The 23,755-nt window shown below is 49.9% G+C and overlaps 2 protein-coding genes across 4 annotated transcripts in view; one reads left to right on the top strand and one right to left on the bottom strand.

Annotated features, from left to right (window-relative positions):
• Positions 1-23,755, top strand: part of LOC147062791 (low-density lipoprotein receptor-related protein 1-like) — a 46,738-nt gene that overhangs the window by 6,228 nt on the left and 16,755 nt on the right. For all 3 annotated transcript variants that reach the window (XM_085920677.1, XM_085920684.1, XM_085920668.1), the window contains 40 exons: positions 3,102-3,239; positions 8,054-8,173; positions 8,270-8,398; positions 8,468-8,728; positions 10,325-10,487; positions 10,657-10,879; positions 11,048-11,237; positions 11,335-11,478; positions 11,559-11,795; positions 11,865-12,045; positions 12,163-12,385; positions 12,456-12,645; positions 12,708-12,830; positions 13,086-13,226; positions 13,486-13,611; positions 13,712-13,828; positions 13,892-13,972; positions 14,065-14,232; positions 15,086-15,268; positions 15,355-15,552; positions 15,628-15,873; positions 15,942-16,139; positions 16,270-16,474; positions 16,553-16,717; positions 16,791-17,035; positions 17,121-17,255; positions 17,411-17,638; positions 17,718-17,892; positions 18,411-18,505; positions 18,589-18,738; positions 18,803-18,943; positions 19,105-19,233; positions 19,349-19,480; positions 19,557-19,691; positions 19,776-19,905; positions 19,971-20,097; positions 20,173-20,324; positions 20,405-20,904; positions 23,270-23,459; positions 23,539-23,743. In XM_085920677.1, the coding sequence (XP_085776803.1) occupies positions 3,102-3,239; positions 8,054-8,173; positions 8,270-8,398; positions 8,468-8,728; positions 10,325-10,487; positions 10,657-10,879; positions 11,048-11,237; positions 11,335-11,478; positions 11,559-11,795; positions 11,865-12,045; positions 12,163-12,385; positions 12,456-12,645; positions 12,708-12,830; positions 13,086-13,226; positions 13,486-13,611; positions 13,712-13,828; positions 13,892-13,972; positions 14,065-14,232; positions 15,086-15,268; positions 15,355-15,552; positions 15,628-15,873; positions 15,942-16,139; positions 16,270-16,474; positions 16,553-16,717; positions 16,791-17,035; positions 17,121-17,255; positions 17,411-17,638; positions 17,718-17,892; positions 18,411-18,505; positions 18,589-18,738; positions 18,803-18,943; positions 19,105-19,233; positions 19,349-19,480; positions 19,557-19,691; positions 19,776-19,905; positions 19,971-20,097; positions 20,173-20,324; positions 20,405-20,904; positions 23,270-23,459; positions 23,539-23,743 (7,019 nt within the window). The remainder of the gene's footprint in view (positions 1-3,101; positions 3,240-8,053; positions 8,174-8,269; positions 8,399-8,467; positions 8,729-10,324; positions 10,488-10,656; positions 10,880-11,047; positions 11,238-11,334; positions 11,479-11,558; positions 11,796-11,864; positions 12,046-12,162; positions 12,386-12,455; positions 12,646-12,707; positions 12,831-13,085; positions 13,227-13,485; positions 13,612-13,711; positions 13,829-13,891; positions 13,973-14,064; positions 14,233-15,085; positions 15,269-15,354; positions 15,553-15,627; positions 15,874-15,941; positions 16,140-16,269; positions 16,475-16,552; positions 16,718-16,790; positions 17,036-17,120; positions 17,256-17,410; positions 17,639-17,717; positions 17,893-18,410; positions 18,506-18,588; positions 18,739-18,802; positions 18,944-19,104; positions 19,234-19,348; positions 19,481-19,556; positions 19,692-19,775; positions 19,906-19,970; positions 20,098-20,172; positions 20,325-20,404; positions 20,905-23,269; positions 23,460-23,538; positions 23,744-23,755) is intronic.
• On the bottom strand, positions 20,908-22,076 carry LOC147062792 (galanin receptor type 3-like). The gene has a single exon (XM_085920715.1). It carries the CDS (start codon positions 22,030-22,032, stop codon positions 21,025-21,027), a length of 1,008 nt encoding a protein of 335 aa, XP_085776841.1. The 5' UTR covers positions 22,033-22,076; the 3' UTR covers positions 20,908-21,024.

Raw genomic sequence — 23,755 nt, 5'->3', positions numbered from 1 at the left:
GCTCAGATGATCAGCAAACAAAAAGCACTCTTGAGTTTGCATGACCTCCGGAGATCCGAGTTTGGAGGAAAAGATCATTTCAACTCCTGCTGTGACTCAGAGGAATGGAAAAGCAGCCGAGTTGTCTTTTGCCACTTGCAGTCTGAAAGTGCCGATTGCTCAAAACCTCCGTTAGAGCAAAAGTGGCTTCTTATTGTCGTTGTAAAGATAACTTTTGTTATCTATTTGGGGCAGGAGTGATTCACTGTGGATAATCGAAAGGACTGGCCTTCCCTTAAACCTCTTTTACTTTATATCAAAACACACTTTTAACTTCCATGTTTGTGTGTTACTTGTAATTACTGCTCGGTCGGGGGAAACGTGCCGCTGGATAAAATTTATGCTTGTGCTTTTTTTTGTTATCCTTCAAAAGTCATTTGAAACGCAGTCTATCCCTTTTGTTCAAATTCAATATGCTGCGTCAGAGTTTTTTTTTTTTTTTTCATTTTCCAACTCCTTTTGCGTCCTTTTCAATCAAACAAAAGACAGCGGCTGCACCTCATTATGATTCTATAATTGCTCAAAGCGCATTCATTTGCGGTGGAGCCGGCAACCGGGAACAGATGTTTTGAGGAAGCCTTAGCATGTCAGTAGAAGGAATCCTTTCCCACATCAAAAAGTTGCGGGCGTCTCCGTTGGACTGCCAACAAGCTGCCAATCGAATCATTTGAGGTCATTTCTGATGGAAGCTTGACCTGAATAAATTGGGCTATCAAAATGACCATTTTCACACGTGGCCCTTTTATTCCACTTTTCTCGGCATCCTGGGGCTGAAGGTTTGACGGACGGACGGCGTTATCATTGCCGCGCAGCTGCGGCTCACACGCGGCTGCTTATCTACGTCTTTCCGGGACCACCGAGCCCGCGGCGGGCTCGGGAAGGAGCCGTTATGGAGAGAGAGAGTGATTCCGCAGAAAAAGGGAAAATGAGCAGATTAGCTTGTAGGCCGAGAGCGAGAACGGAGACGCCATTATGTGCTTCTAAAGCGCTTTTTGTAGTGGGACACCTTTTATAGTAGGTCAGTTGAGGGGAGGGGGGGGGGCTCATTTTACAACCTGTAATCATGTAACTGTAGGCTCAGGGGGAGGAGAGGAAGGAGCAAAGCCCTGTAAATGGGCCTCGCTCGGCCATCCCGAGTCCTCCTCATCTTCAGCGAGCTATCAACACAAAGAGGGAGGGCGAGCGAGCGAGTGAGCGGACAGGACTTTCTCACGCCACTCTGGCACCACTGTCTCCAATTCTTGTTGATGTGGCCCACTTGAGTGTTCTGTCCCGCGCGCCGCTTGAGCGTCAATCGATGGAAGCAGAGACGCAGGAATAAAAGTAAAACAAGAAGAATTTATGTTGCTTCAGAAGTCGAGCTGTTGGGCTGCAAACCCAATTTGGCAAGGAGGCTTGCGCAATACGGCTTTCAATAAAGTGGAGCAGATCTTGTAATCTCCAATTTATGAAGGACGTTGATGCAAAGATTGCAAGTTGAAATGGAAATCATCATTACAAGTCTCTATTGCGCACTCAAATCCTTCAAACAACTTCAACTGCACTACTGGGGGCTTCATACAAGTCCACAGGCATTTTATTCATATTTAAGTCAAGAAGAACTTTTGGATAGGAAATTGCAGTATTAAAAAAAAGCCACCAGCAAGATTTGAACGCTAATCCCATCGCCTCTTTTGCGTCTCTGTCCAAAGCTGCACTATTTATTTATTTATTTATTTATTTATTTATTTATTTATTTATTTATTTATCTGAACAAAGCAGCACCACTTATTTATTTATTTATTTATTTATTTATTTATTTATTTATTTATTTATCTGAACAAAGCAGCACCATTTATTCATTTATTTGTCAGAATTTATTCATGTATTTATTTATTTATTTATTTATTTATTTGTGTCCATTTATTTAAGCCTACATTCATTTATTTAAGTCTGCATTAATTAATTAATTCATTCATTCATTTATTGTCTCAATCTTTCCTGGGCCTCATATTCCGCAATCTTGCGGCGCATCTCTTGGGGCAGCAGGAGCATGAGCGAGCACATTGTTGCACGCACACCACCGACAACTTCCTACACTGTAACAGAGCGCACATGCTTCTTTTTTTTTTTTTTTATCTCCCCGCCACTGCGAGAGGCGCTCTGTTTTCCTATTCAGCATTTTGCTTGATCTTGCCCAACCCACAGAATTTGACGCTCTGTGACAATCGAGGCACGTAAGAAAGCGCTCACCCTCCTCTTTTTACCACGAAAAAAAATCTATCACGAGTTTTTACATTTGTTTGTAGTCAGCAGACCTAGCGGTACTCGTAGCACCACCAGAAGATCCACTTTGATGCAAATATGTTTTGCAAATAAACCACAAAGAAGACTGAGAATAAAGATTAATTTTTTTTACTACTACACAGCGATGGAATGCGCCGTAAGCTGCGGGGAGTTCCTGTTAGCAAAGTTCACGTGGACTTGGTCATTTATTGAATGTAAATCGGGCAGGCTTAGAGGCTGAGGCAGCGAGGTGGGAGAGCTGCACGTGTACACAAACAGCCATTGTTTTTCAATGTGGCACTTTTTGGTCCCCGCTGCTTTACCATGGAAGCTGGGGGGGGGGGGGGGGGGGGGGCTATTGCCACAGATAATAAATGATGTGCCTGACAAAAGTATCCAATGAGCTGTTCTTCAAACTTCAGCACCAGCACAACCGCTGCCGCAGAAGTCTTTTTCTGCAGGGGGTGAACTTGAGTGTTTTGGTAAAATGGGTCAGCCAGCAGATGTTGGAAAGGGAGAGCGACAAGGGAGGAAGAGGAGGTGCAAGAACAATGGAAAAAGAGCCAAAGCAAACCGTTTGGCCTTAGAAATGGACACAAGTGTGGGAGAAACCGAATCAAAATGTTGTTGTCATTTGTTGCATTTGACTTTTGTGTTTGGACTGGAAACACCTTGGACTTCCCGGGAAGAAAATAGCTGTTCCATCCAAACAAAAAAAAGACTCACCCCTCAGTTGAAGTTGAAGACTGTTTTTGTTTTCTTTCTTCCTCCAATCTAACCTGGCGCTTGTTTTGCAGGCTTGCACAACCGAGTGAGCAAGTGTCCCGTCAATGAGCACGGCTGCTTGGACGTTGACGTTTGCCTCCACATGAGCAAACTGTGCGACGGAGTTCCCGACTGTTCCGACGGATGGGACGAGGGCCCTCACTGCAGAGGTGAGCATGCTCACAAGAGAAAACTTCCCTTGCTCTTCGGCTTTGAATGCAAAAAGCTTCTTATTTCTGGTTGGCGTGGAGGCGGGGTCATTCATTTATCTGTTCAGCAGGGGTGTTCAAATATTTTAAAAAGACGACAGCAATATCTTTTTTTTTTTTTTAAAGTGAAGACAATTTGTCATTTTAGTCATGATACAAAGTCGATGCAAAATGTGTCTTTGCCGGCCACATAAAAGGATGTGGCGGGCCGCATCTGGCCCCCGGGCCTTGAGTTTGACACCCATGATTGATGAGCATTGAGGCAACTGAAAAATCCCCGCCATTAATTACAGACAGGAGAAGAATGGGCGCTGGAACACATTGGGTCCATATTGTCTTGCCGCTTACAATTTTGAGGTCACATTTGAATGAACAAAGAAGTTGAGCGTAATAAAAACACTTGACTTGGAGAGCAAAGTCGGAGTCAGTGAAGTCCATCAAAGATTCAAAGAAGCCAATGGTGGGAGCGTTTTTTTTTTGTTGCGGCTGATATCCCACTTTTGCTCGCTTGATGTCTCAAAATCTTCAGAATCTTCTGGAGGTGATCGTGTCAGCCAATCACAGCTCACGATTGTAATGCATGGAGGCACCCAAACATGCACTCATACGGTCACATTCTTGCAAATACACACCCAAACACACCCATTGCCCCCCCCCCCCCCTAGCCCACCGCCCTAACCCCCTCAACACACACACAGCATCAGTGTGTCCAGAACCCGTTTGAGGGAAAGTTCTGGTCCTTCACAAGCATCCTTGTGTTTGCTTGTATAAACTGGCGTCTTGTGCTAGCTAGCGTATGGCGGCGCTGATGTCTGAAAGCGCACTTTGTCACTCGCCGCAAGTTGTTGACAGCGGCGGCCAGAGAGGCAACTCCGATCTCGTATGTAGTTTGGATTTTGCATTGTCATCGTTTTTGGAAATGGGAAGAATATTCAACGAGGAAGTTTCCCACGTTTGCTCATTTGGCGAGTGACGAGTCGGCCAAGGACTAAAAACACAGATTAACCGATTCATCAACAACAAATGATCAAATTAATTGCTTTGTGACATTTTTTTCACGACACATTGTCCAAATCTTAATTTCAGGCTGTCAAAATCCAATTTGGCTGTTTAATCCAAGTTGGCAAAACATTCATGTTTCTTGGGTGATATTGCTTACATTTTTTTAGTATATATATTTTTTTATCCTGAATTATAACAAACTAATCCAGCAATGATTGGTTGATAAACAGTAATTGAAGAACAATATTTTAGATTGGCTCAGTAAAAGCTGAGAAACGCTTTGATATAAATCAAATCCAATATTATTATTATTTTTTCTTTTAATGTCAACTTTCTTCCAGGTGACACAGAATAAAAATGCCCGATCGTGCTCTTGGGCAGTTATCTTTTTTTCTTTTTTGTCACTTAGGGCTTGCTTTTGTGCGTCGAGTGTCATTTTGAGGGTGATGGGGCCTCTGCAGGGGGGGGGGAAAGGTCTTGTTCCCCAGAAGTGACTGATTTATGGTAAAAGAGAAAATGGGGTCACGACAGTTAGTTGTCCTGTGAGCTTTCTTCTCTTTGCTTCTTCTTCTCTGCCAATTGTTTATGCATGCAGTGAATTGTCTTTGTCCTTCATGTCTGAGTAAGTGTGGAAGGAGAGAGAGAGCGAGAGATTTGACGCAGCCTGTGGAAAGGCCACACGTTCATCTTTATTCATGAGCGGCTCTTGACCTGAATGCTTTTATGGCTGCAGTTAGCATGACAAGACCTGTTATGTCTTTAGCTACCATCGCTATTTGTGTGTTACTTGTCTTTGTTTGTGTTTAAAGTCTAAAAGTGGATGTCTGGGGAAGCACGTTGCCACTGTTTGGAGTTCTCAAAACATTGTTTGCTCATGACTCAAGCTTGCCATTTGTCAGTCAGCTCTTGTGATTCTGCGGCCGCAAAGTCCAGCAAACTGAACTGGACTGAACCTGAAGGCATCTCGAGAGTGCCTTGTAGAATTCAACTCAGCTTTTCACATTCTTGAGGCATACGAAAGAAAGACAGACAGACAGAGAGAGCTAGCTAGCTAGCTAGCTTGATTGGTTGATTGATTGATTGATTGATTGATTTATTCAGTCATCTATCTTAGGAAAACATTGTGCTTTGTGGGTCGATATATTGTAAGGTGTCCGCTATGCTTGCGTGTCATGTCACAGTGTTGGGCAAGCTGCAGCGGGTAGAGGACACGTGCCGACTTGTTTCCAGACGGTGAAGGTACAAAGGTAGGAATGTCCTGGGAAGAAGCCAAGGTCACACGGCGGAGTTGCGACTGCTGGGAAATGGAACATTGAGTCTGAATTTCGAATTCATATTTGTTTCTCAATGTTAACGCTAACACACATCCGGCTGGGACAGTTTATTTCCGTCACAACACCGAGCTGAGTGGATTTGTGTATATTTGCGAGTGAAACAGCGCAGACGTTTCCAAAACACCAGAAACATGCTGGTTGCTTTTCTGGCCAACTCAAGGCATCAACAACACCCAAAATAAACGACACAAAGTTGGACTGGACTTTGTGAATAGTGTCAGCACGACTGTGTTGGCTGCCATCACCAAAAGCTCTTCTTTTGACGATTTCATTGGCATCATGTTTCTTTTTTGCAGCTCTGATCATATGGTTGAGTTTGTTTCTATATTGTTTGTACTTAGATGGATTAGCGATGAATTTTTTTGTACAGTTTATTTTTGTGCCGAATTGATTTAGTAATTGCCCGACTAGAACAAGATTCACGTTTGAGGCTTCTATTCTTTATGGGAAAAGAATAATTATAATGCTTGGTCCCAGCTACCGTTTTGAACTTGCGTTTTAAACTTGGAGATTGTTTGTTGATTAATAAGTCGTTATGTGTCCATCGGCTTCCCATTAGGATGAAGAGTGTTTGCTCGTGAGGAGGTAAGAGAGAATATGGGAAGGTGATCCGAGATATCTGAGTATAGAATTCCACACAAGTGATCTCTGTCAAATATGTTAGTAAATATATTGTCTATTAAGTTTGCTGAATTTTCAATTATTCTCGTAGGTTTAGAAATCATAGGCTTAAAACAGAAAGAAGACAGACTATCCAAGTTTGTTCCTCAGAGTCCATAATGTTGATGTTGAAATCCCCCATGAGAAAACATTTCTTATTTTCAGGAGATATTATAGAAAGCGCATTGGTGAGGTGGTTAACAAAATCGGGACTGTTGAAGAGTCAAAACAACACACAGAATAACTTTCGTTTCTTTCAGTCTTGAAAGCTGCTGTGTAGCGAGCAGTGAACAGTGTCATATTATTAAGAACGAAACTGATGGTGAGGGAGGTAAGAGGAAATGATGCACACTTTTTTTTTTTTTTTTGTCAGATCCGGAGTAAATTTCATGCTGATATCAACTTGAGACTCAATGATTCTCACACTTTTGTTTGTCAACCATATCTTTCCCCTTCATATTTAAAATTCTTACGGGATTCAGGAGTACATGTAGTCGTGATGTTTTATGAAGGTTCCTGGGAATACGTTCTCCCAAAAGTATGAGAACAGCAGCTTTTCATTACTTTCTGTCGATTATCTAGCAAGAAAAAGAAACCACTGTTAAAACAAACGTCCAGAAAAGATGCAGAATGTAATTCATTTACAGCATCTACATTGTTTCTTTGTGTTGTTTTGTTATTCTGTTTCATTGGTAAAAAAAAAAAAAGGTCCGCTTTTGTTCTCCGCATTTGGAAGAGTCATTTGAAAGAATCAACAGAATTGGCGTGCTTCTTTGGGATGGATGGCCTCCTCCTCCTCTTTGTGTGTGTGATGTTTACTTGCTTCATGAAGCTATGCTCAAACGTCTCAAATGCTGCTCTTCATCAGTCGTTTTCCTCCTTTGACCTTCTTCTTATTATTAATCGATGGAGGTAAAAGTATCCATGTCTTCTGGACTATTTCCCGGGCTGTCAAAAAGGCCATTTGCAATATTTTGAATGAGATGTGGTCACACTTGGCCATAGAAGCAGGTGAACCAAAACGGCAGCGGCGACTTCTTTGTGGGTGTTCACTTGCCAGAGGGCCTTTCACGCCGTGAGACTTGCTGAATGGATTGGATATGGGGGCCACACAGTTTGCCGGGGGACTCTTCTTTTCACTGGGCTCGCAACAAAAGACCCATTGTGGCTTTACATAAGCAAAGGATTTCAGCAAAAGGGCCCAGGAAGATTTGGATTCACATGCAGGTGCATACTCAACACCGATTTGGGGTCATTTGGGAAAATCTTGCGCCAGCCTAAACTTTGACCTTTGATATCTGCATCATTCGAATTGATAGATTTGTTTTTTTTTTAAACTTCTGGAAAGGAAAATGAAATTGTCTGTGTGTTTTTTTTAAATTATTATTCATGAGTATAGTATTTCTTAAAATGGACACAAATATGAATGTTTCACAAATGTTCCACCTTCACATCCTCCAAGTTGATCTCTGGATTCACGTGCTGTTTTTTTGGAACGTTGGGAAAACATTCAGGCGTTGGGAACGTGCTCAGCGTTTAACCAGAGTTGTGGAAAAATCAACAAGCTGGATTTCGCTCAGCTCAACAAGTTCTTAGTCCAAGTCCGGCTGTGGAAAGGAAGTATGTTTTGTCTTGACTTTATGGACATGTTCTAATGGCCACCTGCCCGCTCGAGTTAACGGTGCTGGATGCAAAAGAGCGACACGGAGCGTCCGTGAACCTCACGAAGCTTCTCTGACCTTCCCAGTGTTTGATATCTTCTGTATCTTCATGGTTTAGAGAGCGCACCGGCCTGCGCCTCCCACGGCTGCCAATTTCACTGCGCCGTGACTCACGACGGGCCCAAGTGTTACTGCGCCAGCGGCTATCAGGTGGCTGCGGATGGCAAGACGTGTCAAGGTGGGTGGACCTTGTTGTTCTCCAAAGTCTTCACATTTTCAAATAAAATATCTTTCCATGTTTGTATATTTGGGCTCACTTCTCCGTATGCGCTAGACTTCAACGAGTGCGGCGTGTACGGAACGTGCAGTCAGACCTGCAAAAACACCGAGGGCTCCTACGTCTGCAGCTGTGTGGAGGGCTACCTGCTGCAGCCCGACAACCGTTCCTGCAAAGCCAAGAACGGTGAGAGCGACCCAGCCTGTCGACGTTCCTCCCGCCCCTCCCCTTACGGCCGCTCCTCTCCCCTGGCAGAACCGGTGGATCGTCTTCCCGTGCTCTTGATTGCCAATCTTCAAGACATCCGCTGCACGTCGCTGAGCGGCTCCACGTCCCGCCTGCCTTCCATCGCCACCAAGCAGACCATGGCCATGGATTTTATTTACGCCGAGCAGACGGTCTGCTGGATCGACGTGGGGGAAACTCCGGCGGCCACGCGGCTGAAATGCGCCGACATCCCCGACCTCAAAAGCGTCACTAACGTCCGCACCATCAACATTTCCATCACGCTGCACCGTGAGTAGCGGCGATGACGCAATACTCAAATTCCATTGGTGGAGATAGCCTTTGAAGGTTCTGCCGCGTGTCAGTGTGAAATATCAAAAGTACGTCGGCGGGCCCGAGGAGCCGTCGCGTTCAGTCCAGTCAGGTCACACGCACGTAGTGACCCAAATACCTGTGAGTCGCTGGTGCGGGACCCGGTAAAATATTACCTTTTATTTCACAGGTGTCAAACTCAAAGCCCGGGGCCCAGATACGGCCCGCCGCATCATTTTATGCGGCCAGCAAATTGTGCATCAAATTTATGTCATGACTAAAATTGTAAATTGTCTATGAGTACAAAAATGAGTTTGACACCCCGTGAGGCCCGATCCGTCGCTTCCAGCGGAGCCGCCTAGAAAACAATGTCAGGAATTCTTCACCAGACTTTTCCTTCCATCACTGAAAATCTTCGTACGAATTGAAGCGATTCATTCCGACGGCCGTCTGCTGTCCAGACGCGCCGTCCCGATAACCATTTCCATGCGGCTGCGCTCTGAAACATCAAGCGGGCAAAAACCCGGCGACGTCTTTATGGAGATGCGGTCAAGATGAAGCTGTGGAGCTCACACACAAGATGATTTATGGGCGCCTCGGAGAGAGCGTGGCCCATGATGTCTCGCCTGCTCGCTTTGGCCCGCAGGCACAGTTTGTGCAAAGAAAAAAAAAGAATGAATGAACGTCTCCAAAGAGGACAATAAATGGCTTTCCGGAATTGTCGGTTGTAGTTTGAGGGTTGCGCAATAGCGTCTGTGTAATGGCGGCCTGCTGCCAGAGCGTTGGAAATATCGTCGTCTTTCTGCTTGGCGTCATGACAGACTGTCAAAACCTGCCCCCCCCCCCCTCTTCCCGGGTGTGTTTTGTTTTATTGGCTGGCGTGTTTTCACTTATTTTCAAGTGGAAGCCAGCCCTCCCTCAATGATATCAGGCTTGGAGATGTGCCAGGATTTTCAGTGCAGTCGTCATAAATTTACCCTGCACAGATGGACGGATGTCACGCCTTAACGCCGACCCGTCAATAGTTGTGTTCTCCTCCAGATTAGGCCCAGATGGTGTCTGCTGCGCTTTAATTCCATTTTGACGTCGATGCTCGGCGGAGGATTTGTTCACACAAAGTCCAACTTTGCTCCCGCTGAGCCAAAGTGAGACTCGGAATTTAGCTGAGGCAGCAAGCAAGGTTCTTCTATGTTGCAAGATGAGAACAGTTCTTGAGGTGGTTGTCGTAACTTCAGGTCACTCGATGTTCTTGGTGACCCTGACGTTCAGCAAAGCACTGACTTTCATTCACAACAGTGAGGACCAAGTGAGCGGACCATTTTTTATTTTTTTTTTGTAATCCCTCCTCGTGGGATTGAAACAACAGTGCCGCATGGCAATAATCCAAATTCCGAGCACATTCCAACTGGCTCAGGATTTAAAAATAGGAACTGTTTCGCAAGACCCAAGTCATGATGGTTGATTAACTGGAAGTGGTTTTGAAAAGTGCAAAGAGCAGCGGGAAAGTTTTGACTTGAGCAATGTTACAGATTGAATGACATTCGTTGGATTTGTGTGTGTGTGCGCCTTCTTCAGACGTGGAGCAGATGGCCATCGATTGGTTGACGGGAAACTTCTACTTTGTGGACGATGTGGACGACTGGGTGTTTGTCTGCAACAAGAATGGCCAGACGTGCGTGACGCTGTTGGACCAAGAACTGTACAACCCAAAAGGCATCGCCTTGGACCCGGCCATGGGGTGCGTCACGACTCACCCGAGGTTACCCCTCGACGCTCGAGACCAAAATGCCGCCACGAGCAAACGTGCTGATCCGACATGATTTCGGAGTCATGGAAGTGTGTCTTCCTCATTTTGGTCCTCCTGAAACTGTAACTCACTTCCTTTTCTTCCTCTTTTCTGGCTGCAGAAAAGTTTTCTTCACAGACTACGGCTCCACGCCGAGGGTGGAGCGTTGCGACATGGACGGTCAGAACCGCACAAAGCTGGTGGACAGTAAGATCGTCTTCCCCCACGGGATCACTCTAGACCTGGTCAAACGTTTGGTGTACTGGGCCGACGCCTACCTGGACTACATCGAAGTGGTGGACTATGAGGGCAAGAACAGACACAGCATCATTCAGGGTCTTCTGGTGAGCGCCCAATGTTGGCCCAAGCACAGATGAACAAGTGCCAATGGCGTTTCCGTGCCTGAACTCAATTCCCGGTTCACATCCCAATCCTCTGATCCAGTTGAAATAAGTCATCTTTGGTTCCGATTCCACTCCCAATGCTGAAGAACCGGTGCGATGGCGTTTCAGATCGAGCACCTGTACGGGCTGACTGTCTTTGAGAACTACTTGTACGCCACCAACTTGGACGAAGGCAACCTCAACCCCAAGACCAGCGTGATCCGAGTCAACCGCTTCAACAACACCGACTTCCAGGTGGTGACGAGGGTGGACCGCGGCGCCGCGCTCCACGTGTACCACCAGCGACGCCAACCTCGAGGTAACCCGCGTGGATAATCCGCCGGGCCAGATGGGATATCTGCATTCCACTGGTTCCGCACCGATCGGACATTCCGCTTTGCGTTGTGTGTTGACAGTGCGTAGCCACGCGTGCGCCTTGGACCAGTTCGGCAAAGCCGGCGGCTGCTCCGACATCTGTCTGCTGGGCAACAGCCACAAGACCCGTACCTGCCGCTGCCGTTTTGGCTTCAGCCTGGGCAACGATGGCAAGTCTTGTAAAAGTAAGTGACAGACGGACAGACGGACCGGCTGATGTCTAGCCGCCGCAATCCCTTTGCGCTGACGCCGCTTCCTTCTCTAGAACCGGACCACGAGCTCTTCCTGGTCTACGGGAAAGGTCGGCCCGGCATCATCAGGGGCATGGATATGAACGCAAAAGTGCCCGACGAGTACATGATCCCCATCGAGAACCTGATGAACCCTCGGGCTTTGGATTTTCACGCCGCCAGCGAATTCATCTACTTTGCCGACGCCACCAGCTACATCATCGGGCGACAGAAGATAGACGGGACCGAGAGAGACACCATACTGAAAGACGGTGAGGAGATCCTTTGCTGCTTTTCAAGTCCTGGCCCACGAACTGGCTAAACCCATATTTTGCGGGCAGGTATCCACACGGTGGAGGGGCTGGCCGTGGACTGGATGGGAGGCAATCTCTACTGGACCGACGACGGGCCGAAGAAGACCATCTGCGTGGCCAGACTGGAAAAGGCTTCTCAGACTCGCAAGACTCTGATCGAAGGCAAGATGAGCCACCCGCGTGCCATCGTGGTGGACCCCCTCAACGGGTGAGACGATTTTCTTCTAATAGCAGTTCATCCGGTTTTTAACTCATTCAGTGCCATTGACGCTTATAGACGTCAAAGATATGAACTGGGTGGGCAGTGAATGAGTTCATTTGTCAGGTGGATGTACTGGACCGACTGGGAGGAGGATCCAACTGAGAGTAACAGAGGGAAGATCAAGAAGGCCTGGATGGACGGATCCAATCATCAAGTCTTCCTGACCAGCAAGACGGTGCTGTGGCCCAACGGCCTCAGCCTGGACATTCCTCAGGGAATCTTGTACTGGGTCGACGCTTACTACGACCGGATCGAGATGGTGTACCTCAACACCACGGAACGGAAGGTTGGTATCCCCCCCCCCCCCACTTTCTTGTTGCAGCGTGGTCCTCCATCTGTGGTTTCTGATCAAACAGGTGGTGTACGAAGGCCAGGAGTTAAATCACGCCTTTGGCTTGTGCCACTATAAACAATTCCTCTTTTGGAACGAGTATCGCGGCGGGAGCATCTACAAACTGGACCAAGTCACCAAGACGGTCACGTTGCTCCGGAACGAGAGGCCGCCCATCTTTGAGATTCGGGTGTACGACGCTCACCAGCAGCAAGGTACCACGCCGTTACCGACTCGGCGTTGTGCTCACGGCTAACGTCTCTCGTTTCTGGCAAAGGTACCAATTTGTGCCGAACCATGAACGGGGGATGCGGCAGCCTGTGCCTGGCCATCCCCAACGGACGGTCCTGCGCCTGCGCCGATGAGCAAATCCTGGATGTGGATAACGTCACCTGCAAAGGTGAGATCCGAACCGTCGTTCCGCTCTCGCAGCCTTAGCGAGAGTTTTTTTTTTTGGGTGTGCAAAAAGCTCAATGTGGATCTTATTGGAAAATGAATCACGCAGCAGGGGCGGAATGTCGACTTTGCTTCGCACCCACAAACTACCCAAGATAGTTTTTTCCGGATAATTGCCAGATGTGTGGGAGGGGATCCTGAAAAAAAACAAAAACGTGGGCAGCGGGCTATTGTGTGAACGGTTGTGGCCGTCCCGCAGGCAACCCCTCCTACGTGCCCCCGCCGCAGTGCCAGCCGGGAGAATTTGCCTGCAACAACAACCGCTGCATCCAAGAGCGCTGGAAGTGCGACGGCGACAACGATTGTCTGGACAACAGCGACGAGGCCCCCGAGCTTTGCCGTGAGTCTTCCGGCCCTCCGTCGCCGTTACCCGGCAACGCGGGAAGAAGCACAATCTCGCGCCTTGGCTTTGCTAAAAACAAGCGAGCGCTAGCTGCAGCTTCCGAGATGCTCTGTTTTTGGAGATCAAGTTGAGCACAGAGTTGAAATATTGAAGCGTGAAACGTTTCCCCGTCAAGGTCATGCTGCCTTTTTGAAAAGGTTGCCCGAATGGTCTTTTGTTGTTTTTTACTGACGCCGCTCGTGATGTCTCCCACAAGACCAACACACGTGTCCGACGGATCGCTTTAAGTGTCAGAATAACCGCTGCATCCCGACGCGTTGGCTGTGCGACGGCGACAATGACTGCGGCAACGACGAGGACGAATCCAATACCACGTGTTCCGGTACGTTTGCCAGCGTATTACACTCGTGACAAAATAACCGAGGTGGCGTGAGTACTTTCGGCTTGGCTTCTGTTACCGAAATACGTTTTCCACTTTGCAGCCCGCACGTGCCCTCCAAATCAGTACCCTTGCGCCAGCGGCCGTTGCATCCCCGTTTCCTGGACGTGCGACCTGGACGACGACTGCGGGGACCGCTCGGACGAACCCGACTCATGCGGTGCGTTTCGCCGACGCGGTCTGGCCCTCGCCGGGTTTGACCCCGCCCCTCTCTCTCCCGCAGCCTATCCCACGTGCTTCCCGCTCACCCAGTTCACCTGCGCCAACGGTCGCTGCATCAACATCAACTGGCGCTGCGACAACGGTGAGCAACGAGCCGAGCCGACTCGACCACGCGACGACTCGGAGCCGCTGCGTCCATCGAGCCTGGCCGCCGTCCGTCTCTCGTGTGTCCAGACAACGACTGCGGCGACAACAGCGACGAGGCGGGCTGCAGTCATTCTTGCTCCAGCGTGCAGTTTAAATGCAACAGCGGCCGCTGCATCCCGGAATATTGGACCTGCGACGGCGATAACGACTGCGGCGACTACAGTGACGAAACGCACGCCAACTGCACCAATCAAGGTGAAGAACCCGCGTTTATCTTCCTTTTTAAATGGGTCGGCTCAGTCTCGAGGACAACTCGTTTGCTTTGTCAGTAAATGGACCAAGTCATAGTTCCCGGAATCAATTGACGCCACATCGGCCTCTCCCTTCCCTTTTTTGGCAGTTCCTCTTAGCGTCGAGGATGTTGGCTAACGATGGGAGCCATTTTGCGAGGGATGTTGAGCATTTTCAGATTCGCGTTGGCCCTTTTTTGCGAGCGGCGTTTTCATAATCCGTGCTGAATCCCAGCCAAGTGCTGTCAGAACCCAGCAAGCAGTAAACACCACTCAGCGTGACCTGTTGTCCTTATGAGCAATCTGCCTCCTGATGTCATTAGCAGAAGCGAAAGTGCGAAAGCAGCACCCCCCCCCCCCACCACCACCACCCCCACAGGCAAATCTGGCTGATCTTCTGTGGCCTGCTGAACGTGTTGCCAAATGCTGACCTCTGTCATTGCGTGGCCGCCCCTTCTGCCATCAATCAGAGAACTGTGCGCTATTGTCGTTTGGCTTGGCAAGCCGCCGCCGTCGGCTTGGGCGGTTGACGGCATCCGATCAACAAAATGACCCCCGTGGTCACTGCTGCGATCTGGCCCATTTTAGCAAAAATGTCTTCTTCACTCTTGTCAGTGTTTGTTTGCAGGATTGCACAAAAACGACAACACTGCTTCTGGGTAAAACAACTTTAGGCCCCGCCTCTTTTCTCGAAGCCATTCAAATGATCATCCTCTACCGTTCCGTCGTTTTAATCAACCTTTTCATCAACTCTGTTTCCATTTTCTTAATTTTGGGGGTCAACTCCCTCCCTCCCTCCCTCCCTTTTGTGTGCGCAGCGACTCGTCCACCGGGTGGCTGCCACGTAGACGAGTTCCAGTGTCGCATGGACGGTTTGTGCATCCCCATGCGGTGGCGCTGCGACGGCGATACCGACTGCATGGACCACAGCGACGAGAGCAACTGCGAAGGCGTCACGCACATGTGCGACCCGGCCGTCAAGTTCAGCTGCAAGGATTCGGGTGAGTTTGAGCAGACGCAATCCCAAATGTAGCCGTTTTTTTGCGCTAGCTAGCTAACCTTTAGCCGATCTTTCCGTCGCCGTCAGCTCGCTGCATCAGCAAGGCCTGGGTGTGCGACGGCGACAGCGACTGCGAGGACAACTCGGACGAGGTCAACTGCGACGCGCTGGTGTGCAAGTTGTCTCACCACGTGTGCGCCACCAACGACTCCATCTGCCTCCCCGCCGAGAAACTGTGCGACGGCACCGACGACTGTCCGGACGGCTCCGACGAGAAGCTATGCGGTACGCCGGTCCGGGTTTCGATCACCATCTAAAAACGTCGTCCCCGAGCCTACCGTTGATGTTTGCGTCGTGCAGACTTGTGTTCGCTGGACAACGGCGGCTGCAGTCACAACTGCAGCATCATTCCGGGCGAAGGCTTCACGTGTTCCTGTCCGCTGGGCATGGAGCTCGGAGCCGACAACAAAAGCTGCCAGATCCAGAGCTTCTGTGCCAAACATCTCAAATGTAGTCAAAAATGCCATCAGGAAAAATCCAGCGTCAAGTGCTCCTGCTACCAGGGCTGGGAGCTGGAAGCTGACATGGAGAGCTGCAAAAGCACCGGTGAGGAGGACAAACCGAGGTGGGGCGGGACGTGCAAGCGCTCATATTGGCCTTTCCATCCTCCTCAGATCCCTTCAAGCCTTTCATCATTTTTTCCAACCGCCACGAGATCCGAAGGATTGACCTTCACAAGGGAGAGTTCAGCGTGCTGGTGCCGGGTCTCCGCAACACCATCGCGCTGGACTTTCATCTCAACCAAAGCACATTGTACTGGACGGACGTGGTGGAGGACAAGATCTACCGCGGGAAACTGTCGGACAACGGAGGTGAGCTGCCGGGCAAAGTGTTTGCCTTCCTGAAAGGCAAAAGTTGCATTTTCAAAATGAAACCTCCACAATGTTCTCTCATCTGGAATCGAGGTCAAATAGATTGTTGTGCTCGTGTGCCGTTGTTTAGCTCTGACCAGCTTTGAAGTGGTGATCCAGTACGGGCTGGCCACTCCCGAGGGCCTGGCTGTGGACTGGATTGCGGGAAATATCTACTGGGTGGAGAGCAATTTGGACCAGATCGAGGTGGCCAAACTGGACGGGACCATGAGAACCACGCTGCTGGCCGGGGAAGTGGAGCACCCCCGAGCCATCGCCCTGGACCCACGAGACGGGTAAAGCAGATTGAGCCACAAACGCTCACCTGACGCTGCAGACTCACGTGCGTCATCTCGCGTGCGTGTTGTCGTCAGAATTCTCTTTTGGACCGACTGGGACGCCAGCTTGCCCAGGATCGAGGCGGCGTCCATGAGCGGCGAGGGCAGACGCACCATCCACCGGGAAACGGGCAGCGGCGGTTGGCCCAACGGCCTCACCGTCGATTACATGGAGAGACGCATCGTCTGGATCGACGCCAGGTAGCCATTTGTTAGCCATAGCCGCTACGTGGCTAGCGTGACTGTCCAAAAATTTTGATCGTGGCTCTCGCAGATCGGACGCCATCTACTCCGCCATGTATGACGGGTCGGGGCTGATCGAGGTGTTGCGGGGTCACGAGTATCTGTCCCACCCGTTTGCCGTTACCATGTATGGAGGCGAAGTTTACTGGACTGACTGGAGGACCAACACCCTCGCCAAAGCCAACAAGTGGACTGGCCACAACGTGACGGTGGTCCAGCGCACCAACACGCAGCCTTTCGACTTGCAGGTCTATCACCCGTCCAGGCAACCCCAGGGTAGGTCCTTCACTTCTTTCTTTGGTTGCCTCCTTGCTTTTTTTATAATTTTTTTATAATGCTGATGTGTTGCTGCACTGCACAGCTCCCAACCCGTGCGCTGCCGCCAGTGACGGCAAAGGGCCTTGCTCCCACCTCTGTCTCATCAACTTCAACCAAACGTTCTCCTGTGCCTGTCCTCATCTCATGAAACTGCAAGCTGACAAACGCACCTGCAAAGGTAAACGCGGCGCTCACAATAACGTTAGCGGCTCATTTCTCACAAAATGCATTTTTGTTTTTTTTGCAATTAGACCTGGCATCTCATTTAAAAGAAAAGTGTAGCTTCAATGAAGATTATAGAGTTGAAAGCAAAATGTCCTTCTCACTTTACAGAGTCGCGCAAGTTCCTTCTTTACGCTCGTCAGATCGAGATCCGGGGCGTGGACATCGACAACCCGTACTACAACTACATCATCTCCTTCACCGTGCCCGACATCGACAATGTGACGGCGGTGGACTACGATGCTGTGGAGCATCGCATCTATTGGTCAGATGTGCGAACGCAGACCATCAAACGAGCCTTCATAAACGGCACGGGCGTAGAAACTGTCGTCTCTGCGGGTAAGACGCCTTTCCGGGAATGTCTGAGCACCTTTCCCATGTGTCGGGCTCACCTAACGATTGCGTGCGATTTGGTCAGACCTTCCGAACGCTCACGGGCTGGCGGTGGACTGGGTGTCCAGGAACCTTTTCTGGACCAGCTACGACGTCAATAAGAAGCAGATCAACGTGGCCCGACTGGACGGTTCTTTTAAGAATGCTGTCATCCATGATTTGGACAAGCCTCATTGTCTGGTGCTGCATCCTCAACTAGGGTGAGTTTTCCCTCTTGCTTTTTGGCCAAGTTGGCCTCACTGATCAATCAATCAATCAATCAATCAATCAATCAATCAATCAATCAATCAATCAATCAATCAATCAATGAATAAAAACGAAATAAATAAATGAATAAAAACAAAATAAATAAATGCATTTTTTAAAAAATACAATAAAATAAAAAAATACATAAATAAACAAGCTAATAAATAAATAAATAAATAAATAAATAAATAAATAAATAAATAAATAAATAAATAAATAAAGAAAGAAAGAAAGAAAGAAAGAAAGAAAGAAAGCTCTTCAACCGAGGGTTAAGGGTTCAAATTAAAGTTAGGGTTTCAAGTATTGAAATCACTAGTAAATCCATTAATCCTAGATTTAAAAATACAATTTTGCTGAAAAGCAAAATAGACATTTTTTGATAGAAAAAAAAAAAAAAGTGTTTTCTGTGCGTACAAAAAAAAAAGTTTCCCGAAAACCGTGAGTGCGAGTTCTTTTGTCCGTCTGCCTGCAGGAAGTTGTACTGGACCGACGGTGACAACATCAGCATGTCCAACATGGACGGCACCAACTACACTTTGCTCTTCGTCAACCAGAAGGGACCAGTTGGTGAGCACCACTGCAACTTAACAGCTCCAAATGATGGGATGAGATCGAGCGTAGCACTTTCTTCTCTTGGTATTTGCACCCAGGCCTCTCCGTCGACTATGACAAAGAGCAGCTGTACTGGATCAGCTCAGGGAACGGCACCATTAATCGTTGTGGGCTGGACGGCTCTAATCTGGAAATCTTGGACGGCGTTAAAGGAAAACTCAGCAAAGCCACCGCTTTGGCCATCATGGGTAAGAGCATGGTCCAAAAGCTTATCGTGACGGCGTCACCGAACCGAGCGTGCCCTCTCTGCAGGAGACAAACTTTGGTGGGCCGACCAGGCCACTGACCAGATTGGAACCTGCGACAAGAAAGACGGCGGCAACTGGATGGTTTTAAGAAATAACACCTCTCCCATGATGCACATGACCATCTACGATGAGGACGTACAGAAAGGTAAGACGCAAAGCTGGCGTGGTAAGGCGTGAATTAGCATTCCAAATTACCTTTTTGCTTTTTATCCCACATAGCTGGTGTTGACGCCTTTTGTAACGATGACCCAACTTAACACACATTTCCCATCACCGCTTCTTATCAATCGTCTTTCTTCCCCTCAGCGAGCGTCAATCTGTGCAGTAACAACAACGGCGATTGTTCCCAGCTGTGTCTGCCCACCTCACCCACCAGCAGGGCCTGCATGTGCACTGCCGGCTACAGTCTGAAGACAGGACAGCAGTCGTGTGAAGGTAGCGTACTCGCGTCATCAAGGCCTTGTGGCTAGCCGTGTCCCTCAATCTGAAGCTCGCTCTCTGTCTCTCTCTCTCTCTCTCTCTCTCTCTCTCTCTCTCTCTCTCTGTGCAGGCATGGGCTCTTTCCTGCTTTATTCAGTCCACGAGGGAATCCGAGGAATTCCGCTGGACCCGGCCGACAAATCTGACGCCCTGGTGCCAGTATCCGGCACCTCACTGGCCGTGGGCATCGACTTCCACGCCGGTGAGTGAGACTCAGACGACGTGACCACGAGCGAGGCCCGTCTTGAGTCCTGAGCGAGCGCGCCGGTCCTTTTCAGAGAACGACACCATCTACTGGGTAGACATGGGCTTGAGCACCATCAGCAGAGCCAAGCGGGATCAAACGTGGCGAGAAGACGTGGTGACCAATGGTATCGGCAGAGTGGAGGGCATTACCGTTGACTGGATCGCAGGTCTGCTGTTTTTTTTTTTTTTTTTTAAGCGCTTTCTCCATTGAAAGATTTGATAATGATCGATAATGATAATTTCTCCTCCAGGAAACATTTACTGGACGGACCAGGGCTTTGACGTCATCGAGGTGGCCAGGCTGAACGGCTCCTTCCGCTATGTGGTGATTTCCCAGGGCCTGGACAAGCCCCGAGCCATCACCGTCCATCCGGTCAAAGGGTGAGGCCGCTCGCTTGCCAGTCGTTCCTGGAGCTAGAACGTCAACAAGGTGTTGCTTTGTTCAGGTATCTGTTCTGGACAGAATGGGGTCAGTACCCGCGTATCGAACGCTCTCGTCTGGACGGCTCCGAGAGGTTGGTCCTGGTGAACGCGAGCATCAGTTGGCCCAACGGAATCTCCGTCGACTACTCGGTAGGGAGCCCGGCCAACTTCTCCCGTCATCGGTCGTTTGGACACAAGGTGTGATTACGACGCGTGCTTGTGTAGGAGGGGCTCTTGTATTGGTGCGACGCCAGGACCGACAAGATTGAGCGCATCAACCTGGAGACGGGAGAGAATCGAGAACTGGTGCTGGTCAACAACAACATGGATATGTTTGCTATTTCTGTTTTTGAAGAGTACATCTACTGGAGCGACAGGTCGGTCTAAGCAATTGCGAGATCTCTGAAACTACTCCATGTTAGTCACGCTTGAAGTTTTTATTTTATTTTTCGCGCAGGACTCACGCCAACGGCTCCATTAAACGAGGCAGTAAAGACAACGCCACAGACGCGGTCCAACTCCGGACCGGAATTGGCGTCCAACTGAAAGATATCAAAGTGTTCAACCGGGCCCGGCAGCAAGGCACCAACATCTGCAAACATAACAACGGCGACTGCGAGCAACTCTGCCTTTACCGCGGCAACGGGCAGCACACCTGCGCCTGCGCTCACGGCATGCTAGCCGAGGACAACCGCGCCTGCCGCGATTACGACGGCTACCTCCTCTACTCGGAACGTACCATTCTCAAGAGCATCCACCTCTCGGATGAGACGAATTTAAACGCGCCCATCAAGCCTTTTGAGGACCCGGACCATATGAAGAACGTCATCGCTCTGAGCTTTGACTACCACGGTGGCGGCGGGAAGGGCGCCAACCGCATCTTCTTCAGCGACATTCACTTCGGGAATATCCAGCAGATCAATGACGACGGCACCGACCGCAAGATTGTGGTGGATAGTAAGTAGCGAGTTTGCTTTTAAACACAGACACATAAGGTCAACATGTTTAATCATGTTTTGAGTACACGGTGAAAAGTTCAGACCAGTTCGGAGAAAGTTCTGCAGCCGGTCCCTTCCTTCAGTTCCCGGTGTCCAACTCAAAGATCTGCACCGTGTCCCCGCCCATTATGGTGTGAAGACAAGCGCTCAGAGAGTTTTTGCAAAAGGTCCAGCGCTTCCGGCCCAGCTCCAGCAACTCCCTTCTGAACTTCTGCGACATAAACCCGTAAAGAACGGGGTTCACCACCGCCACGGAAGACGCCAGCAGTCGGGCCAAAACGGCGATTGTGTTGTAGCCCTTGGAGCCCTGAACTCTTCCTCCGATGAAGGAGAACATGAGCGCGTAGGAAGGCAGCCAGAGGAGAGTGAAAACCAGGACCAGGAGAGCCGAAGTGTGGGTGACCTGCTTCTGGTAGCGCTCCAGCCGGGGGGCGCGGCGGAGGAAGCAGTAGATCTTTGCGTACATCAGCACGATCACGCCCAGCGGGAAGGCGAAGCCAAAGAAGAAGAGTCCCAGGCTGTAGACCAGCTGGCTGAAGTCGGACAGAAAGGCGAAGCAGTGCACGGCTCTGGACGCCGTCACCGTGCGGAAGGCGAACTGCGGCGCGGCCAAGGCCGAAGCGGGGAGCCACACCAGGGCCACCGTGGCCTTGACGCGGCGGTGCATCCGGGAGCGGAAGGCCCAAGCCGGGTGCACCAACATCAGGTAACGGGTCACGGCCAACGCCGCCAAGGTAAAAGCCGACGCCGACGAGCAGGCCACGCCCAGGAAGCTGACGCTTTTGCACAGGAAGCTACCGAAAGGCCAGAATCCCAAAGCGATGGCCGACGTGTGGAAGGGCAGGCAGAGCAGCAGCAGCAAGTCGGCGGCGCTCAGGGCCAGCAGGAGCGTGTCGGTCCCGTGCGGGGGCCGACGTTCCTTGCGCCTGCGCCCGCTCAGGGTCCCCATGAGCAGGATTTGTCCCAGCAGGCCGGCCACCAGGATCAACCCGTCCAGAATGGGCACCAGGACCTTAATCACAGCCTCCTCTGCTCTCTTCCTTTGTCCCACTTCACTGCTGTTTCCATACTGGCCCGACATCTCCATGTTCACGTCCGCTGGGTCGTTGGACAACGGGAAACTGGCCTGACTCACTCGTTCATTCAGAAGGTCACTTTGGTGACTCTGGAATCCTTTGAGAGCCTTCTCTCAAAGCTGCCGAATGTCGGCTTTTGCTCTGAAACGGCGAAGCGGGACCGCGAGGAGCAGCAGCCCCTGGACGATGGCGTCGACATGTTCTTCATCATCCCCCGGGAGCACGTGCCAGTGCTCCATGTTGGTATTGATTTCAGCTTCCTTTTCTGGATTTGCGGGTTCCACTTGAAAGGCGCTCACTTTCACTCGAGGTCCACGGAATCAAAAAAAGATTCTGAAAGTCAGACGTCTGTTGAGTCTCCGGACTGCACTGCTCAGAATGGTCAAGGTCTTCGAGCAGGTTTCTCCTACTCTTTCTGTTTGCACAGTCTCCATGGGACAAGGGGGTTGCCCCCTCCTCTCGCCCTCCCCCGTTACGTAATACTGTCAGCAATTGTTCAAGCAGGGAGGATAAAAAGAGCAACTATCTGTGTTTGTTGAGTTTGTTGACGTTCCTCGTAAGTGCATTGACTCAAGTTGGGATTCAGCAACAGATGCTCATTCATCCAAAATGTCTCAAAAGGCTCTATTGACTTTGCGCAGAGAGCAAACAGCCTCTTCACGTTTTTATGCTCGTGTCGGGTGCTCATAAAGGTCGGCCGTCGTACGCCTACGAGCAAACAATCGGCGCCGCTGAAACGACAAGTGGAAGAAAAAAAAAAAAAAGGTGCCAACGTGGACTCGAACAGCTGCAGTGACTCGGCTTCCCTCCCCCGAGGCTGACTTGTCGAGCTGTTCCGTGCCAGCTCTCGGAATGATCCGGAGGATCCACGGGGAGCTGGATTCGGGCGCTCGGCCATCAAGTGTCAGGACGACTCACGCCGAGTTGAGCGCACATGCCCCCCCCCCCCCCCCCCCCCTCTCTAAAATCATGAGCTCATCAAGTTGTGAAAGTGCTGGACCTGCTGCTGGGAATTGCGGGAGCTTTCTCCAAGTCAGCAGTTTTCAAAGACTATTGGACATGGTCATGGCTTGTTCTTCAGCTCCTGACCATATGTTGAAAACAGCTGCCATAAAATATCAGAATCTTAAAGAAAGAAGGACAAAAGTCAAATCAAAATGATCCACTCACCCAACGAAGATGAAAACATAGCTTCTTCTTCTTCTTGACAGCTCCACAACCTCTTCACCTCCTCCTTGTCTTCCACAGATGTGGGGTCGGTGGAGGGCCTGGCGTACCACCGCGGTTGGGATACGCTTTACTGGACCAGTTACACCACCTCCACCATCACTCGCCACACTGTGGACCAGAGCCGCTCTGTGGCCTACAACCGCAACACGGTGGTCACCATGTCTGGAGAGGACCACCCCCGAGCCTTTGTGCTGGATGAGTGTCAGGAGTGAGTCATTCAGATCCAAACGTGGCCCAGATCCAGATTGGGGTTCCGGTTCCAGCTCCTTTTGTGTTTCTCTCCACAGTCTGATGTTCTGGACAAATTGGAACGAGCAGACTCCCAGCATCATGAGGGCTTCCCTGAACGGCGCCAACGTGCTGGCCATCATCGGCAGCGATATTAAAACTCCCAACGGCCTGGCCATCGATCACCGAGCCGAGAAGCTCTACTTCTCCGACGCCACTTTGGACAAGATCGAGCGCTGCGAATACGACGGGAGCAGCCGATACGTAAGCGCCGAT

Source organism: Syngnathus leptorhynchus, chromosome 1 (genome assembly GCF_054491065.1).
Source record: "Syngnathus leptorhynchus isolate UIUO chromosome 1, UIUO_Slep, whole genome shotgun sequence".
Taxonomy (NCBI): Eukaryota; Metazoa; Chordata; class Actinopteri; order Syngnathiformes; family Syngnathidae; genus Syngnathus; species Syngnathus leptorhynchus.
This window is presented reverse-complemented; position numbering and strand designations above follow the sequence as displayed.

Excerpts from the sequence above, each read along its gene's own strand:
- LOC147062792 (XM_085920715.1), bottom strand. The coding sequence starts at position 22,032 with ATGGAGATGTCGGGCCAGTATGGAAACAGCAGTGAAGTGGGACAAAGG.